This window comes from Andrena cerasifolii, chromosome 10 (genome assembly GCF_050908995.1).
Source record: "Andrena cerasifolii isolate SP2316 chromosome 10, iyAndCera1_principal, whole genome shotgun sequence".
Lineage (NCBI taxonomy): Eukaryota > Metazoa > Arthropoda > Insecta > Hymenoptera > Andrenidae > Andrena > Andrena cerasifolii.
This window is the reverse complement of record NC_135127.1, coordinates 11480463-11500188: the sequence shown is the minus strand read 5'-3', so window position 1 is coordinate 11500188 and position 19726 is coordinate 11480463. Positions and strand designations below refer to the sequence as shown.

At 43.9% G+C, this 19726-nt stretch overlaps 1 protein-coding gene across 6 annotated transcripts; it reads left to right on the top strand.

Annotated features, from left to right (window-relative positions):
• Window positions 1–1129: 1129 nt before the first annotated feature.
• On the top strand, window positions 1130–18010 carry Gbs-70e (Glycogen binding subunit 70E). Of its 6 annotated transcripts, none has more exons than XM_076822051.1 (4): window positions 1130–1761; window positions 16500–16754; window positions 16968–17480; window positions 17692–18010. In XM_076822051.1, exons 2-4 carry the CDS (start codon window positions 16506–16508, stop codon window positions 17863–17865), a joined length of 936 nt encoding a protein of 311 aa, XP_076678166.1. In that variant the 5' UTR covers window positions 1130–1761; window positions 16500–16505; the 3' UTR covers window positions 17866–18010. The 6 variants fall into 6 exon arrangements, 5 of the variants coding, with proteins under 5 accessions (XP_076678166.1, XP_076678167.1, XP_076678168.1 ...); XM_076822052.1 differs by lacking the exon at window positions 1130–1761 and adding an exon at window positions 7702–7845; XM_076822053.1 differs by lacking the exon at window positions 1130–1761 and adding an exon at window positions 9789–9946.
• The last annotated feature ends 1716 nt before the right edge of the window (window positions 18011–19726 follow it).

Sequence of the window (19726 nt, the reverse complement as noted above, 5' to 3'; positions counted from 1 at the left end):
TTACTTATACGAAAACGTATTTCTTTACATTCCGCGTGACGCGTCCGAAAACGAGATATATCAGGTGTTGGGTCTTTGTAATCCGTTGCACCGTAACAATAGACTTAACGGAGCACGCTAGAGCATAATGGACATCTTTTACGTTGAAGAAATATGACGGGGTGTCGAGTTACCAAGGCTTATTTATACCTACGTTTACCCATGCTTGCGACAATGACGAAGAAGTAAATGAATTTTGTCGAGTGCCTATGGTGTACGATCGTATATGAGAAGTCATGCATCAGGGGAAAATTAACACAATTTACGCGCGTAATATTCAAACCCCCCTTGCACCCTCAAGTGTCATTCTTAATCTTTGGAACGATAAAATAAATAGCTCGATCATCCCATGATTCATGGTCCTGAACGGAACCCTGTGATTACGAAGGGTACCCTGAAATTCATTTATAGCAGTCGAATAGTCACCCGAGATTACGTCATTCAATAAGGAGTCTTATTAAAAAGTAAACAACCCGGTACTATTTCATACAACTTCCATAACAGTCACCATATATTCGTCTCATATCTTCCCACGTAAAGCTACCATTCTCCAGCACAGTTTATACACACACTCCGCAGGAAACAGGAGCACGACTTCCGGTTCTATCGTAAATTCAAATTCCAGCTAAATTATCATACCCTACAGAATTCTCCAATTTCTCCCTCGAATGGCCGATACAATTACGAGACACGTTACGCACGTTCATTCTCCACTTTTCGAAATGAACCATAGGAAAGTTTGTTTTAGAAATGTCCCCGTCGAACGAGCCCCCGCTTGTTCGATGGGACGTGCCGTTATCGGCATTCGGGGCCTCGTTTTTTACGAGGCGTCTGGCTAGGATTCGCGTTAAAAATTAAGGTGAAAACCGGTGCGGCATGGCGATTGCTTGTCTCGCTTTTTTCTTGGGTCCCTATTAACTTCTGGCTTTAAAGAACCGAGTCTGTCGTCGGCACCGTGCAAGAATGCAAACACGTGGATCCACGGACCTCTGATTCGTGGATCCGTGGTAATCACGTGAAGCGCACGAGGCCGGGATTGCGCGTGCGCCCCACGCTGGATACCGGCTCGCGGCGACATACTGTCGGGTGACACGCCGGTCCCCTCAGACTGCCTCAGACGCAGTCGGACCGGGGAGGAGGTCAGACAGCGCGATTCGCGCCGGTGACAGAGGTACTTCGCAATCCTCTTTCTGCGTGAAATAGAAAAGAAAACCACTGCACGGAGATAGTCCGTAAGTGTCGCGCGGAAAAAAGGGAAGAGAATGAGCCAGGACTCGTGACACTTCCGAAGTCGGGCACGAGCGATGCGTCGCGCCGTTTCTGCCACGTGAAAACCGTCCACCCGTCTCCTCGTTCACAAACGCCGGTTATTTCGCGCACGGTCCGTCTCGGTCACGTTCGATTTTCCATGTACGCGCGAGAGAAATTAAGTAGAGGTTCGACCGGCGTATAACGCGATGTGCTAAACCGCCTTAAGAAGCCAGCTCCGGGATCAGCTTCCCCGTCGAATAACGAAGATATTAATCGCTGACCCGTCTCGAAGTCGGGGGTCAAGGGGCAGGAAGCCTCGAGAAGACTGTTACCGAAAGAATTTGCGGATGTTTCGGAAGGGAGGCTGAAGGAGGCGCAAGCGACGGAAAGGGACAGTCCGTGCGCGAAGAGGAAACCTGATTTCCATCCGAGTTTCTGGTGGAACGGTTCTCCAGTTAAGAAAAAAAATTCGTAAGTACCCATGTTGACTTTCACTTTTTGCTGGATCCTCGTTATCGACCGAGCTGGCGTGGTAGACGTAGCTTCGCTAATTCTGCAGTGGCAGCATGCGCGGCATTGTTTTTAAAATCTTTTACCGAACGTCTCCGCGCATTCCGATCCCGTCCAGCGGCGGGGGACTTGCCGGTGATACGGTAATCGATCTATATCGGAATGGCTCGTGCACGCGACGGTGCCGCTCGCCGCGCGCATCTGCAACCAATCCTTATGTAACGGAAACGCGTATGGTCGCAGAGTTGCAGCACTATGTGGCTATAACTGGCGATAAAAAGTTCATTTATAGTCCCCGCCGTCGCCTGGCGGTATTATCGTTCGCGCGCGAGCGAGACCCCTTTGTTTACAAACAAAGTTAGATAACGCCCGCGAGGAATGTCGCGAGCGGCGCATAGAAAAATACACGCGGCGTTTATCGTGGCACATTATCTTGTACCGTGTATCGCGATCGTTCGCCAAAATGAACAAGTAGCTGAAACTTATTGAGTGGCGAGCAAGTGGAGACGCCGGCGGGCACGTCGGCCCGCGCGAGGCACGTGTATTAGATAACCGATTGATAAAGAAAAAAAAAAAAAGCAAGAGGTTCCCGAACGAGCGGAAGGAAAGCCCCAGAGAGCCTTGCATCGGCTATCTGCGCTTCAGAGAAACGCTTTTATCGTCGGGGGCAAAGAAAGTAAACGGACTCGGGTCGATTAGAAGTTACGGGGGCGGGAAGAGCGTTATTAGCAGCGTTATTGTTTAATCGGCGACGTTTTGAATGACTCGAACGGGGAGAGCCGATTAGCTTGGCTCCTGGCGGCGCGACGGAAACAATTAACAAACGTTTGCTTCCTCCAATCAGGGAACGGTTAGAATATACCAACCGTCTGTCCTAATCTGTAAATGCAACTTCTGGTCGAGGCGGTGTCTCTGAAACGAGCCGAAAGTGTAAAGTAGCGTTAGCCGTGTAGAATTATAGAGCACGGACCGCGCTCGAAGCTCGTTAGCGGCAGTTTTCTTCGCGGCCAACCGGCCTGACCGCTCTTTTAAAATACATTTTGCTTCCTTTTGCATGCCCGCGTGCCCGCGTGCTCTCGTGCCCCCGCAAAGGTACGCACGTTTCCCGGTCACTCGTCTCTCGCGGACGCCCACGTACTTGCCGAGACAATCGTGGCGCGCGAGATGAATTGTTTGCACGTACGATTCCTACGCACCTCGACACATGCGCTTCCGGAGAAAGCGCGGAGAAAATGCTTGCGATCGCAGCGACTCCGGGGGCGCGTTATGCGGCTACCCCTTCCCGCCCACCCCCGACGAACATTTTAAAAAGCTCGCTTACTGGCGAACAATTGCCAGTTGCATGTAAAATTAAATAGTTACAGAACGATGCATGAAATAATTAAAATATATTACTGTTACTAGCAGCGACGCACTTTAGAGGCTTACAGATTAAATATTTATTTGTCGCAAGCGTTCTAAAGGAGCATAAGTCCGAGGTAGTGTCTAGTAATTATTAATCCCTGTTGAACTTTCCTGCAAACTGCTGCAGCACCTCCGGAAGTGCACGGTCGCGCAGTGGATAAGTGCCGAGGGAGGTAACGCGTCACGGTGAACGTACGGCAGAGTTTGTCGCCCTCCAGCGTCTTACGTAACACGGTTGCTTTTAAAAGTGGTAGATTATTCGGTTTAGGGAGCCAGGCCTCGCGCGTGACTCACGGCTGATATTATGTCACACCTTGCCGCGTGCTCTTTCTATCTGGAATTCACACGGGGATGCGTCAACCGCGCGCAACATCTTCGCGCCTGGGATAGGTCAGCACCACCCTCCGAGCCCTGCGACTTTCGCTTAGGCACGCGCGCCCCACTGCGCTCTTAAAACTGCGATCTATAGTAGAAAATCACTATACGCCAGTCGAGACGAATTACCGCATCGCGCGATACATGCCAGGAATTATTTACGACGATGCGTATTTGCCGCGCACGTGACACCCCCCGATTTACATAGAGCCGTATGCCCGGCGATGTATTAACCGTCTCCATAGTTTATTGTTCCACATACAAATCAGCGAGAGTCAAGAGGCTATCGGTGACCATGCAAAGATCCCTATGTATCTCGAGGTAATTATATTCTAAACGAGCAATCCGGCCTTATCAGCCGCGTAAATATAGAATTCCATTGGCTCGTGCGTGCATTAATCGTGTCGCGCGCTGTATCTCTGAGCATCGTCTCTCCTCCCGTTATCGCGCGCAATTAGAAGCCGCGCGTAACGGTCTCGAAATTCGGCGAAATTCACCGCGCGATCGAACACGCTGTTTATCTTGCTCGATCGAAGCAATTCGGCGAGAGACTGCGATTCCGATCTCGAGTGGCGGCGTTTGTGTCTCCGGGTAGCTGTTACGCGTCGCCGGGTGAGTAGAGTCTGTCGGAGGAGAATAATTCGGGGGAACCGATCGAAGAGTCGCGCGCAAAAGGGCTCGCGGCTTTGGCGGTCTCTCTGAGAGGCAACTCGCGCGCGCGCGCGCCTATTAGTGTCCAGATCGTTTTATCTAGCCCCGGTAATTATCGCTCTATCGGGTACACAAAGGCATCTCGCGCGATCTACGCGACATGTTGCGTCTTTCTGTATGGTTTCGGCGATTAAACTTTGTCCGGTAAGATTCCGCGCTCGAGGGTGTAGCGTCGGGCAAGGATATGTCGGTTATCGGGCTGCTTCGAACCAGAAACGCGACGCGATAACAGCAGAGGATCCGACCTCAGTGGCGCCTTCGATCGCTGAAAAATACCGGTCTCCAAGATCTTTTACGACTCGCCTCTCTCGCGCATTGGCTCTCTAACGGCGGTAGTATTGGCAATCGTGACGCGCCCGATAAAATTTTCAGAAATATTCCTACCGAGCCCCGCTCACGTGCTCGGCTCGTGGCCCGGCGCTTAGTCGTCACGCGCATAAAGCGACGCAGAGAAAGCTTGGTAGCCCCCGTAATTCTACCGATCCCGGTCGACGAGGAAAAAAAAAGGAAATTTTCTCTTGCTCCGTGATTAGGCATAAACAGGTGGACTGTTATATGCATTGTTAGTAGTATTTAAAAAGTTTATGTTGTGTTATGTTTTTGTTATCTATTATTATCTCCTCTTAATTTATCTTTGTTAGTTTATTTTATATTATTTTATTTTATTTTATTTTATTTTATTTTATTTTATTTTATTTTATTTTATTTTATTTTATTTTATTTTATTTTATTTTATTTTATTTTATTTTATTTTATTTTATTTTATTTTATTTTATTTTATTTTATTTTATTTTATTTTATTTTACTTTACTTTACTTTACTTTACTTTACTTTACTTTACTTTACTTTACTTTACTTTACTTTACTTTACTTTACTTTACTTTACTTTACTTTACTTTACTTTACTTTTTACTCTACTTTTTACTCTACTTTTTACTCTACTTTTTACTCTACTTTTTACTCTACTTTTTACTTTACTTTACTTTTTACTTTACTTTTTACTTTACTTTTTACTCTACTTTTTACTCTACTTTTTACTCTACTTTTTACTTTACTTTTTACTCTACTTTTTACTCTACTTTTTACTCTACTTTTTACTCTACTTTTTACTCTACTTTTTACTCTACTTTTTACTCTACTTTTTACTCTACTTTTTACTCTACTTTTTACTCTACTTTTTACTCTACTTTTTACTTTACTTTTTACTTTACTTTACATATTTTTTATTTCTTTCCCTTATTTTTATCTTTCTACGTAGTAATGGTAATAATTTTGTATCTCTGTACACTAAAGGGTTTCCCGTTAATAATAATAATAATAATAATAATAATAACAACAATAACATTTTGGCTAGCCGAACGTGTAAAAATTTCTTTCATCCGTCCGGTTCTTCTTTTAAGCTCTCCACGATTCTTTGTTTCTCTAAGCACGCAAATAACCACCGAGATCGCGAATTCTCATTTCCATTGATTAATAACGCACTACCGATCACGCTTCTTCCTGCTCCCCGACATCGGATCAGACACAGCGATTTATCGCGCGCCGCGCTTAACGAAAGATCGCCCAAGGATGCCGGAGCGTTAACACACATTCGCCAAGGCTGTTGTGTTAACGACGTACGTACCGTCGTCGCGCGACAGAAACACTCGCGCTATAAAAAGAAGATATTCAAATTTCGCCAACCGGTTTCGCTTTTGTATCCGGCGCTATTTATACTGCCACCGCGCTCGGCCTACCCATCTTTATCCTTTTCGCGTCGCGTTCAGGTAAACCGGTCGCGCGGGGGTCGTCGCGCCGATTCCGTCGGCACTGGGATCGTTCCTTTCGATCAGATGTTTATGTCCGCGCCGCGTAAACAGCATCTGCGAATCTCCGGGCCGCAAACAGATGAAAAAAGAACGGCAGAGGAGAGAAGATTCTACGGTTGTTTGTCGATCGCTTAATCTCTCCGCCCGATACAGGGAATCTCTCGACAAAAATTCAGCCCCGTCCTGTTGCGCAGCGCCTCGTAATATTAAATAACAGGGTCGCTCATGGAATAAGATAAATTATTATTGACACACGTACAATTATAACCGGCCGCCACGTACGAATTCCCCCGGCCGCCATTATCATAGGTCAGGCATGCTCAAAGGTTCCGACGAGTCAGTAAGGTCTCGAAACGCGTTTACACCCCAACCACCCCCCCGCTCTCTTCCCGTATCTCGCGTTACGTTATGTTACGTACTTTTTCGCCCGCGTCTCTTTGCTTTTTTCTGTCCGCGTATCAAGCCGCCGTTATCGATCGATTGCGTAACGCCGGGCCGTTTACATAATTCCTATCGATATTATAAAAAGAAGAGGGGGGGGGGGCCGCCCCAGTGCAGGCGACGCCGCGCCGCTCCGACGGCAGAAATAATTTTACACGTGCTACGCATTATCTGGATCGCGTCGTTAACGTAACAGCGACCGAACGACACCATTAACACACATTCTCCCTGGCCACGCGCAGCGCGCCCACGCGAGATTAATTGCGCGCGATCGTTTAATTAGCGAGGACAGAAGCGCACCGATACCGGGGGCCCGAATTTAACGCCAGTCATCCCTTATCCGCGGCGGGCCATTGTCGGTTGCAGCCCAGATAGCGGGGAGTCACGCTATGTTTTCCAACCGATACACATTTGTTCCCCGCGCCGGGTCCGCCGGCTAATCTCCGCGCAATAATCCGAGTCACGTGTCATTTCCCGTTATAACCAATCGAGGGAGGCAGGGAGGGGGGATGTTTTTTTCAGAATTTTCATGGAATCGCGGCCGTTAATTACTAACCAATTCCGACCGATAATTAATTAGCCCGCGAAGGGTTTATCGGCTGGGCGGCGCGTTATCAGCCAGCGGCGAGCGCTTCCGGCAGCGCGATTTTGCGAAATTTCCGTCGCCTGCGACGAGTCAAGGACTCCGGCTTATTTTCCGCCGTTATCGGATTAGTCTTAGTCTAATTCCGCACGTGACTCCCAATAACCCGCGACCCCTGCTATCGCAGCCGATTGATAGTAATTAACAACAATAGAAGTGAATTTCATTATAATTGAAACGCTCTCGCGGCTCGAAGCATGCGGCGTTTTCTTTTCTTCTTCTTTTTTTTTTTGTTCGCCAGCGCCGCTGGTTAGATAAGAGGGCCCGTTCAATATAAATCCCCCCGTAATCGCCCTCGCCCCGTGGATTAAAAATATTTTATCAATGATACCCGGGGACTGGCAGCGTGCTTCGCGTCCCGCAGTGCTCTCCGGTCTTCGCTCGCCGGCATTTTCGCTCGGCCACGAATTTTTCCATTCCCGGCCGCGACGGGAATGATGAAATTGATAAGTCTTTTATTCGGCGGCCGGGGCGACTTGGTGGGTGATCCCACGCGTGCGCTCTGCGGCGGGGATTAGAAATACGCTGACGCGAAATGCCAGGCGGGAAAGCTTTTAAATTTCAGTGACTGAGTAGAATAGTAGATAAACACAGCGCGGCCTGGGAAAAAGGCGAACGGAGGATCGAGTTTCCATCGCACTGTTATTTTAGGCGAACCGCTCGGTGAGTAGATACGCAACCGTTCACGGGAGTCGATTCGTATGGCCTACACGTGGATCCTCTCGCGCTTCGGTCCCCGCGCGTTCTGTGTACAAATACCGTGCCTTTCGATCGCACAGGTTGCCCCGTGCTTTAGGGCAGATAGAGTGCTATCGAAAAGCCAATAGAAAAGGCTTCTCTCTGTCTGAGGAATCTGGAGTTTAGACTCTAGAGCAGAGTTGGGAAGTAGGGTAATCTGGCGAGTCGAAATTTAGTCGAATGAAAAGTTATTCCTTGTTGTCGAATAACTTCGTTTTATTCGCGATTCTTATTTTTTTATTATTAGTAGGAAAAAGTTAATCGGAAAATGGCCAACGCTGCTCTAGAGTGCTCCAAAGTAATATTTCCCAATATAAATTTTCCCACGGAACCCCCAAGCTCTACAGTTTTTTTTTTTAAATTTTTAAATTTTTCGTGTTTAAGGGGGTATACCCGTTTGAACCCTCGGAAAATGTATACATTTTGTGGATTTTTTTACAAGTCAACGGTTTGATGCAGATTTCCCGTTTTTTAACTATGTTTACATAGTATTATGAACTACTTATAAAAAAAGTTTCAGTTAAAAAACTATTGTTTTTCGGAAGTTACGGATACATGTCCGAAAGTCTCTCGATTTTAGACGGCTAAACGGTGGCCCTAAAAACTCGCGCTACGTTCAACCAATTCACTTCAAATTTTGCATGCAGAATCATAATAGGATTCCGCATCGTCCAACGAAGGCGATTTTGAAAATTTTGAAAAATAAAGAAATGGTGAGAGATCAAAGGTAAAGTTAAATTTTTCTAAGAGAAAAATCCACCTTTTTCCTTTATAAATAATAAACGGGGAATCGAAATAAAAAAAGCCTTCGTTGGACGATGCGGAATCTTATTATGATTCTGCATGCAAAATTGGAAGTGAATTGGTTGAACGTAGCGCGAGTTTTTAGGGCCACCGTTTAGCCGTCTAAAATCGAGAGACTTTCGGACATGTATCCGTAACTTCCGAAAAACAATAGTTTTTTAACTGAAACTTTTTTTATAAGTAGTTCATAATACTATGTAAACATAGTTAAAAAACGGGAAATCTGCATCAAACCGTTGACTTGTAAAAAAATCCACAAAATGTATACATTTTCCGAGGGTTCAAACGGGTATACCCCCTTAATCGGAAAATGGCCAACTCTGCTCTAGAGTGCTCTAAAGCAATATTTCCCAATATAAATTTTCCCACGGAACCCCCAAGCTCTACAGTTTTTTTTTTAAATTTTTAAATTTTTCGTGTTTAACACTGTTCCTACCACGACCGGTGAAATGACCGTTATTTAAATTTCGATTAGAATTTCCTATATATAACGTAATTGATTCGCCTTTAAACTTCGCGGCTTCTGAATAAAAGAGACTATATTTTTATTCTGTCAAATTGGCTATTATCTTCATTCTATATTAAAAAATATAAGTTGTGCTAAAGACCGGTCAAATGCGGTAGGAATAGATATGCGTGAAGTGTCGGTAGGAATCGTGTTAAGTTTGATTATAAGGTAACCGTTCACGCAGCCCTGAAATTCCTATCGCGGCCACCCCGTTTGGGGAACTCTGCTCTAGAGCGACCAGGCCACGTCGCTTTCTCGATTCTCGACAGGAAAAGCGTTTTGCTCGCGTCTGCCTTAGAAGTCAGACAATTGGACGCGTTCCAAGGACGACGTGCTTCGTCTCGGTGTATCTAGCGTTTAGAAGATCCGCGGGTTTAAATATAACCGGGGGTGTGCTCGAAATAGCGTGACGGCTGCGCAATTTTCTTTACCGAGTCGCGAAACGCGAGCGCGCTTTTTCTGCGGGCGCACGGAGCGCCGATTGCGATGGGCCCTCTCGGCGGTGCCGTTCGGTGCGAAGCCAGTCGGCTAAACGCGAGCGGAGATGATTGTATCGAGGATTGAGGACCTCGCGGCCAGAGGGGTGCAGCTCCTTCCTCGCCAGCTTCGAGTAAATTTGAAAAAACTGTTTATAAAATTGTTGCCTTGAGTCGAAATTAAGAAGAGAACGCTAATTGAGAAATATATATATTTTCACGGAATAAGTAGCAGGCGGTGAGTTGATAAGTTTTTAGTTTTATTCTTGGCGAATTTTGCAAATCTGCGGCTGCCCGAAAGAAAAATATTGCACAAAACAGTGAAGCTGCAAATCCGCGACGAGACAAAAATATTTATTAGTATTATTACGTTTTATAATTAGTTTGACATTAAATGCTTTACAGAGGGTGGTTAAATTATTATACTCGAACAAAAAGGTTGGGGTTTGGTAAGTTTAGGCGATGGAATGGCTGTGACTGCGAAAAATGGTCGCAGAAAATATTTAAAAAACGCATTTTACCGCTGGAAGTTGCTAGTTTTTGAATCAAGGACTCAAATTTTTTAGCAAAATGAAGCGCAGGAAGCGAAGTTTCAGTAATTTTTGCCTAGTTCGAATATATGCACCGGCGAAAAAAAAATTTCCCGGTAAATCCAACGAAGAGTTCTTATAGAGCAAACATTTCTCTTCAATTTCGTTTTTATTAATTTTGCTGTAAGATTTTTATTGACCGAGTTAATTGCGATCCAAGCAAAAAAGGTAAAGGTACTTTTCACTTTGAACAAATGTTCACGAGTGCTTTGGAAAGCTAAGAAAGTTTCCTTTCAGAACCTTTAGTTACCAATTTAAGATTTTTTCTTAATCGTACCAAATCCATTTTAAAATGATCCCCAAAATTGGCTAAATTATTCCGAGTATAATAATTTGGCCACCCTCTGCAGACTCTCGTGAAATAAATTCCATGGTATGTTTTAATATCGTCTCTCGCGAATATTTCCATTATTTACATTTAGTTTAGAGTTTTTTATCTCGCGTAAAAATAACTCGCTCATTTGTTACCAAACGACGTGAGTACAATTTCGTTTACGTATATCGCACGTAACTGAAAAACTGTGAAGCACAGAGTTGCACCCCTTAGGTGCCGAAACAAGGAACATAGACATCCAGCAGGGCGCCGCTCGCCTCGCAACACTGTTTCGTCTGGGTTGAGAGACGGTTCGGCGTTATCTCTCGGTCGTCGTGTCCCGTTCAGCACCGTGATTCACAATAGTTATAACACTTGCTCGTGGCGAGCAATCTCCCGATTTGTTATGAAATATCACGGCCGAACGGTGCATCGTCGCGGGAACGCAGATCCTCCACCGATGGCGAGAAGCCCTTATCAACCTCGCGCGTCCTTCGCCGGTTCTCTCCCACGAACACGTTTCCTTCTTTTTGCCGCGGACTTTTTCTGCTCGCGCGATGTGTCGTAAATGGTACGAGATTTATTACAAGCGTGGTTACGTCAGTCGACGGGTTTCTGACGCAACAAATTTTTGGGCAATAATTTAGGCGGAGGAGAATGGCTTTTCTGTGACCAGGCTCGCTGCACACACGCGTCTATTAGCGATCACAGGGGACACGAGGCTTGTACATTTCCGCGTGGCACAGTGTCTCCTGTCGCATCACAGGCTTTACAGATTCTTTTTCTCCGCGCAAAGAATCGCGGTATAAACTGGCAGAGACAATGTTTTAGTGGCAAACGGAAACATACAGGCGACGCGATGGACCGAGGGCAGGGGCGGATTGAGGGCGGTTGAGGCCCCGGGCGCGAAAGAAAATATTGGGCCCCTTACAAAAAAGGAAAGACAGGAAAAATAAAAAATCTTGACAATTTACAATTTTACGATCCGCTTACAATATGAAATGAAATTTGGTGTAATTAACAAGAAAAATTGAAAAAATTAAAAAACCCGACTGCTTAAAAAAACATTAAAAAAATTAATTTTTTAATTTTTAATTTAATTTTTTTAATGTTCTTTTATTAATTTAATTTTTTTAATGTTTTTTTTATTAATTTAATTTTTTTAATGTTTCTTTATTAATTTAATTTTTTTAATGTTTCTTTATTAATTTAATTTTTTTAATGTTTTTTTATTAATTTAATTGTTTTAATGTTTTTTTATTAATTTAATTTTTTTAATGTTTCTTTATTAATTTAATTTTTTTAATGTTTTTTTATTAATTTAATTTTTTTAATGTTTTTTTATTAATTTAATTTTTTTAATGTTTTTTTTAAGCAGTCGGGTTTTTTAATTTTATTTAATTTTTATTTTAATGTTTTCTTATTTTTTTTATATCCTATAACATTCGGATCGTCAAGACAATTCTAAAGACACCTCATTTGTCCAAATGAGAGCGTAACATGGACATACATACATAGCCTGATAAACACAATACCCTCCTTTGCGTGCCGCAGTCGGGTAAAAAGAAAGTGGAAAGTTGGTCTTCGTGGGGCCCCGGGCGCGCGCCCGCTGCGCCCGCCGTTAAATCCGCCTCTGACCGAGGGTACGCGTTGAAGCGAATTTATCAGCGGAGATAAAAATTTCTGCGCAAAGCCGTTGATATCGATGTAGCAACTTCGTAATTCCTGCGGCTTAAAGCGAAGGAACTTGTAATTCCTGCGAAGGTGTGGCCGAGCTCCTCTCCAGGGTGCGTTTCTCCCTCGCGCGTACGCAGATCGATTGCATTTCAAGTTTCATCGGAATGCACGGTGCACATTACCGAACACTTGCGCGCATAACTCGATCCTTTTTTCCGCCGATCGATTATCAGCTGCAAAATAGTTATTGAGCAATGAGTTAGCTTGACATTGAATAGCGGTGGGAAAAAAGAATCCGCTGCCAGTGTGTTACGACTGTCTTGTTGGTGTTGTTGATGACGAGCCGAGTTAACGGAACGAATTCTCATCGCGATAAGCCGGTAAAAACGTGCAGTTACACAAACCGATGGGCTCCTCGCGCCGATCGCGGAACAGCCGAGTCCGAAAGTGTCACCGAGAGCTATGCAGAAAATTGCGATAAGCGTTATTCTTCCTTTTTTCTTCTTTCTGGTCGCCTTAGCAGACCAAACAATTTGACCCTTGGGCTTTGGTCGTGTAACGATAAATTATACTTGAACGTTTGCGTTGACCTCTACCCCTTCAGTTATTCGCGACACTCGCGCATCAGCCTGCTGCATAATATTCCGTTCCTCCTGTCACGCGTCCAGCCTTTACCGCGAACGAATTTCTTAGACGGAACAATTTGTTTGTGCCCCTAAAGGAGGCAGTAAATCAGCACCTCCAAAGAGGGTTGAAGAGGGTTGAAGAGGGTTGAAGAGGGTTGAAGAGGGCGAGAGATGGACCACGATTTTATATAAGTAGAAATTTCGAAATTCGAAATTAACGAATAGAAGTTAAAAGAATTCTCGTGGAATGAAAAATTCACTTTATTCGCGTGAAATATTCCAGAGTTAAAGTAACTTTTACTCGATCCGTGATTTAAGTAGCGCCCAACTCCGGAGAGGAGGCGGAGTAAATCTGGACGGAAGCAAGAAATCGGTTCGCGAAAATCGAGCGATATGTTATCTGTTTGTTTTTTAATTGGAACGCGATAAGCTTATTGTTGATCCTGTCGATAAATCGGCCCAGAGGAGCCTGGTAGGATTGAAGCGGCCAGTCCGCGGGGACGATAGGTTCAAGTAGCTGAAACTCGAAACATCCGATTCATGATACCGGTTGATTCTTTAGCTGTGCACGCGTGCTTGTTTGGTTCCGGTCTGGTACATGCCGGGTCTGGTTTGCTGGCGAGTCTCCGGGGACGAGAGAAGAGACTACTGTTGCCACACATTAAGAGTCGTAATTCCACTCCGGGAGTAACATGATTACACGCGCGTATTCTAACGCGCAGAAGACCGCCTATTGCGATAGAGTCGTACGAAATCCGCGACGCGTGTTGGCCTTTAGGCGGCTGCTAATTGGCGGGGCACGGCTTTATCGACTAATTGCCCGGCCACAGGTGGCGGCCGGAGGTCCGGGAGTATTTTAGCGGCGGCCGTCAGGGGAACGTTGACGCGTTGGAATTGTTCAGGGAGGTTTAGGCGAAGGGATTGCCTCGGTTTGTCTCAGTTCTTTTAAGGGGAGGCTCCGGTCTAGAGCCCCCAAAAATAGGTGATCTTTAGGAATTAATTAAAGGAAAACTACTGTATATAATTTAATGGGACGTTTTGCATTGTATTAAGGATGTCTTAGATTATAGAAATATATTTTTTGTTTTGTAATTAATCATTATAGATGGCACTGGGGAGTCGTTAAAGTCGAGGCGTCAAAAAATTGGTTAGAATCGGGGTGGGACTTGTATCCCCAAAAGTTATTATCCGTTTTGACTGAAACTTTTTTTATTTTGAAGAATATACTTCTGGCTAGAGGGTAACCAGAAAAAAATTTAAAAAATGACATTTTTTAGAAAATAACGACACTTGAAGTTTGAAATCACTTTCCCCTATACTTTTCGTCCTTCCAACGCCTTTGAAAATGATAAATTTTCAATTTTTTGTATTTTTTTCTGGTTTCCCTCCTAGCCAGAAGTATATTCTTCAAATTAAAAAAATTTCAGTCGAATCGGATAATAACTTTTGGAGATACAGGTCCCACCGTTTTGAGAACACTGTTTCGAGAAAAACGAATGCATTCGCCGCTACTCAAATGCCTATAACTTCGGGAATATTACGAACTTCAACAAATCCTCTTAAACAAGTATTCCTAAAAGGTTGAAGATTCGAAAACTGAAATAAAAAAAATAATCGACTTTTAGATCGGAACCTTCCCTTAAATAAAATTGAGGCGACTTTCTCTTGATAGGCATTCATGTATTCGTCAATCAAGAACAGGGTTGCGTTATTGATTTATCATTGCTGGATGATCTCTCTCGATGAAAGGCATTACGGATTTCTAGTTCTGTTTATTTTGGAAAAAAAACACCTGACTACTCGTAGTCAGAAGTCGGTCAACACACCGAGTCAGTGTTCTGCAATCCGCAGATAATGTTTCATTCGAGCGTATAGATGGACTTAGTCCCCTTTCGCCTTGTACCTTTGCACGCGCTCGCTTAAATATTCGCCTACTGTGCAAAGAGTACGCGCGGTCAATTTTGGGGCCGTTCGGCGGCTCACGTGACCGTGCGTGGTCTCATAATCCCGTGCACGAGGCTTTTGGCAATCGTCGGCGGTGCGTCAGCTGTTAAAGATTTCGCGGTGGACCGTCACGAGCTCCGCGAAAGCGAAATATTTGGTGCACAGTCTTGGTTAGCCGGTCCGCGACTGAGGAACTCCGCGATGAACCAATCCGAAGACTCGCGAAGAATCCTGCTGGAAATAAATTCGACGCTACGTTTCTGTAAAATTCTGTTGGGATTGTAAAGTGCATCCAATTTGAAGGGAAAGAATCCATTTATCGCAATATGTAAAGCGGACGGTTTTTATGTTTGTCTCTCGCCTACAAAACTTTCGAACGGCAAACTGTTGGATCGCAAATGTCACCTCAGCTCATTAGCAGATGAATGCGAATATTTTCATAAAAAAAAGAATATGTAAAATCAGAATCTATTAAGACTAATTTATATCCAAATATTTACAATAAAATATTTACCTAATCTTTAATTTTCGACTAAATTGAACATAAAATTATCGCAACTTTAAGCCTCCAATTAAATTTATTAAGATGAACGCGACTATTTTCATAAAAAAAAAAAGAATATATAAATTCAGAATCTATTAAGCCTCCAATTAAATCTATTAAGATGAACGCGACTATTTTCATAAAAGAAAGAATATAGAAAATCAGAATCTATTAAGATTAATTTATATCCAAATATTTACAATAAAATATTTACCTAATCTTTAATTTTCAACTAAATTTAACATAAAATTATCGCATCTTTAAGCCTCCAATTAAATCTATTAAGATGAACGCGACTATTTTCGTAAAAAAAAGAATATATAAAATCAGAATCTATTAAGATTAATTTATATCCAAATATTTACAACAAAATATTTACCTAATCTTTAATTTTCAACTAAATTTAACATAAAATTATCGCATCTTTAAGCCTCCAATTAAATCTATTAAGATGAACGCGACTATTTTCATAAAAAAAAAGAATATATAAAATCAGAATCTATTAAGATTAATTTATATCCAAATATTTACAACAAAATATTTACCTAATCTTTAATTTTCAACTAAATTTAACATAAAATTATCGCAGCTTTAAGCCTCCAATTAAATCTATTAAGATGAACGCGACTATTTTCATAAAAAAAGAATATAGAAAATCAGAATCTTAATAGATTCTATTTTCATAAAAAAAAAGAATATATAAAATCAGAATCTTAATAGATTCTATTTTACATATTATCTATTAAGATTCTGATTTTATATATTCTTTTTTTTATGAAAATAGTCGCGTTCATCTTAATAGATTTAATTGGAGGCTTAAAAATTATCTAATTTTGTGTTAAATTTAATTGAAAATTAAAGATTAGGTAAACATTTTATTGTAAATATTTATATATAAATTAGCTGGAGGTTTGAAAACTAATTAACCCCACGCTAAATTCCCGGCAGAGCCGAGTACCAAGGCTACTTATTTGAACATCTCAGACACAATCGAAAGGTTCCTCGGGCCACTCGGATTCTTTGAGAATCAAATTGAAATGCAAGACGAAACGTAAGGCGAATCAGATGTAATTATACCTCGTGCTTTCTGTTTGCAGGCCTAAATGTGTTCCATAGCGATGCCCGCTGAGCTGCTTCTGGGGCACAGTCCTCCAGTATACAGTTCGCTACTGTACAGTCCCCTGGTGGTAACGGCACCGTCGATTACCAGCAGATCGGTGCCACCCAGGATAAGGCCATGCCTGTCGTCGGGCTCTCTAGCCATAGACAGCATAAGGAACAGCAACGATGGCAGCAATAAGCAGAAAAAGAGGGTGGTGTTCGCCGACGACCGTGGTCGTCCCCTCACCCAAGTAGGTTCATCCTTACCTCGCCGATAATTGCGAAAGGAAATAAAATAACTCGATTTCAATCGACTCTCTGTTCTCTTTCCCTGGACTTTCCAACTAGCCCCACTTCTCGCGGACATCTTGCGCGTCGCCACAGTAATTCCCCGCCCGACTTACCAACGCCGCGACTAAACCGCGAAGCTCGCTAAACAATAACACTCTCGTTCCATTCGTCAGGTCCGCGTGATGTCAGAGCCCAGCAACGTGCCGCCATTCTGGAGCACGGCTTACCTGGCCGGGCTGACCGGTCGCCTGCTTCACTCGAAGATCGACAACGACGAGCCGACGGAAGTGGCGTCCCCGTGGAAAGTAACCTTCCCCCAGCCAGCCAGCGACTACCTAGCCTTCCGGCGGAAGCTCGACCAGGAGAACGTCAGCCTGGAGAACGTGATACTGCGGGAGTCCGAGCACTGCCTGGTGGGCACCATCAAGGTGCGCAACCTGGCGTACGACAAGGAGGTGGTGGTCAGAGTGAGCAACGACTCCTGGAGCACCCACGAGGACGTGCACTGCACGTACGTGGAGCAACCGGGCGCCCCGGCCCTGATACTGTACGACACCTTTCGCTTCCGGCTCACCCTGCCGCTGAAGTCGAACGTGGTAGAGTTCTGCGTGCGGTACCGCACCGACGGTAAAGAGTACTGGGACAACAACGAGGGGAAGAACTTCATCGTGCGGAAAAAGCTAGAGGTGTGTACCGTGGGCGCGGTGGAAACGCTGTATGGCAATTTCTATACCGTCTCGAATCTGTGGATGTAAGGCCCGGTTCGTTGCGGAGAGGCGTGGTGTCCCCCGAATTTCTGACCGCCTTAGGTATAGTGGAAAAGCTTCATTGGGGTTGTATAGTCCGGCGATCGGTTCGATCCGCTGGTCCTTGAAAGGCGGTTGAATTGTGTTGCAGCCTCGGGCGCCGCCGAAACGTTACGATATCCTGACCACCGCGTGCGACGGGTTCCCGAGCAACGGCATACGGGACAGCATACCGCGGATCACCGACGCCACCAGAGCGAACGTCCGCACGTGGAGCGAGTTCGCCTCCTGGCAGCACCTCGCGAACGACGCCCCGTACTGGTGAAGTCGCCTCCTCGCCCGGGGCGCCCTCGTCAAACGATGTACGAAGCCGTACGAATTCCTCCGGTCTACTTGGTTAATTGTCGAGGCGTAGATCACGCGGGACAAGGCGGTCGCACTGTACACGCGGCGCGCGGGGCACGCGGTCGTCGGGACGGAGGCTGTGCCGCGCGGCCGGCGCCCAGCAACAGGGAAGCGGAGAAGAGAAACACTGGCGGATGAAAGGAAGAACGACGGACACGTTAGGCACGACTAATCTGTTTGGGATTCGAAGGACAAGCTTCCACGGAATGGGAGAGACACGGTCGGAGGTCGATAGCGCGGGAGAAGTAGCCACTGGTCGCGTTACTTTCGTGGTAAGTCGGTCTTGTTCTATACCGCCGCGACGTCCCGTCTGAATTGGACACAGAATCCGATCCCTGCGTGAAAGATCGTTCGCCATTCACCCTCGGTTGTCACAGTCCGTCAAAATGGCTCGCAATCTCGCCTCGGGGTGAAATACAGTGGCGGGCGAAAGATTGCTTACATACTTTAAAATCGCGTAACTGCTTTAGAATTGGTCCAAACGACCTCAGTTTTTTTTTTTGAGAAGCTGGAAGTTTTGAAAAGCATTAGTTTGGTAAATGACGTGATTTGATTCGTCGTTTTGACAGAATTGTAATTCTGTTTTTTAAACTTTCTTTCTGAGTATGTAATGAAAATTCAGAAATCCTGTTTGTAGAGTTAAGTTAGTTGTATACGTGCTGAAAATTTCATCAAAATCGGTCAACGTTGCTCTGAGCTACAATCGCTTAAGGGGAGGTTCTGGTCTAAATGTCGATTTTTTTTTATTTCATTTTTCGAATGTTCAACCTTTTAGGAAAACGTGTTTAAAAGGATTTGTTGAAATTCGTAAAATTCACGAAATTATAGGCATTTGAGTAGCGGCAAATGCATGGGTCACGACCGGCCACTCGGCGCTCACGTAAAACTTCAAACGCGTTTTTCTCGAAACAGTGTTTTCAAAACGGTGGGACCTGTATCTCCAAAAGTTGTTATCCGATTCGACTGAAACTTTTTTTAATTTGAAGAATATACTTCTGGCTAGGAGGGAAACCAGAAAAAATACAAAAAATTGAAAATTTATAATTTTTAAAGGCGTTGAAAGGACGAAAAATACAGGGAAAAGTGATTTCAAACGTGAAGTGTCGTTATTTTCTAAAAAAATGTAATTTTTGTAATTTTTTTTTAGTTCCCCCCTAGAAAAAAGAATAATCTTCAAAATAAAAAAGGTTTCAGTCGAATCGGATAATAACTTTTAGAGATACAGGTCCCACCGATTTGGATCAATTTCTTGACGCCTTAACTTTAACGACTCCCCAGGGCTGTTTGCACTGATTAATTATAAAACAAAAAATATATTTCTATAACATAAGACATCCTTAATACAATGCAAAAAGTCTCATTAAATTATATATAGTAGTTTTCCTTTAATTAATTCCTAAATATCACCTATTTTTTGGGGCTCTAGACCAGAACCTCCCCTTAAAGATCGCAGAATAAGTTCGAAATTTCCGAAGTCAGCAATTTTCGACCTCTTTAAGAGATTGTAGCTCAGAGCAACGTTGACCGATTTTGATGAATTTTTCTGCATGTATACAACTTACTTAAGTCTACAAACGGGATTTTGGAATTTTCATTACAGGCGCAGAAAAAAGATTAAAAGACGACCTTTATTATTTTCTTTTTTTGCTATTCCGACCAATTACAATTTTTTTCAAAACGACGAAACACGTCATTTAGCAAACTTTTTAATCCTTCTGGCTTCTAAAAAAAACTCAAGTCGTTTGGACCAATTCTAAGAAAGTTATGCGATTTTAAAGGAT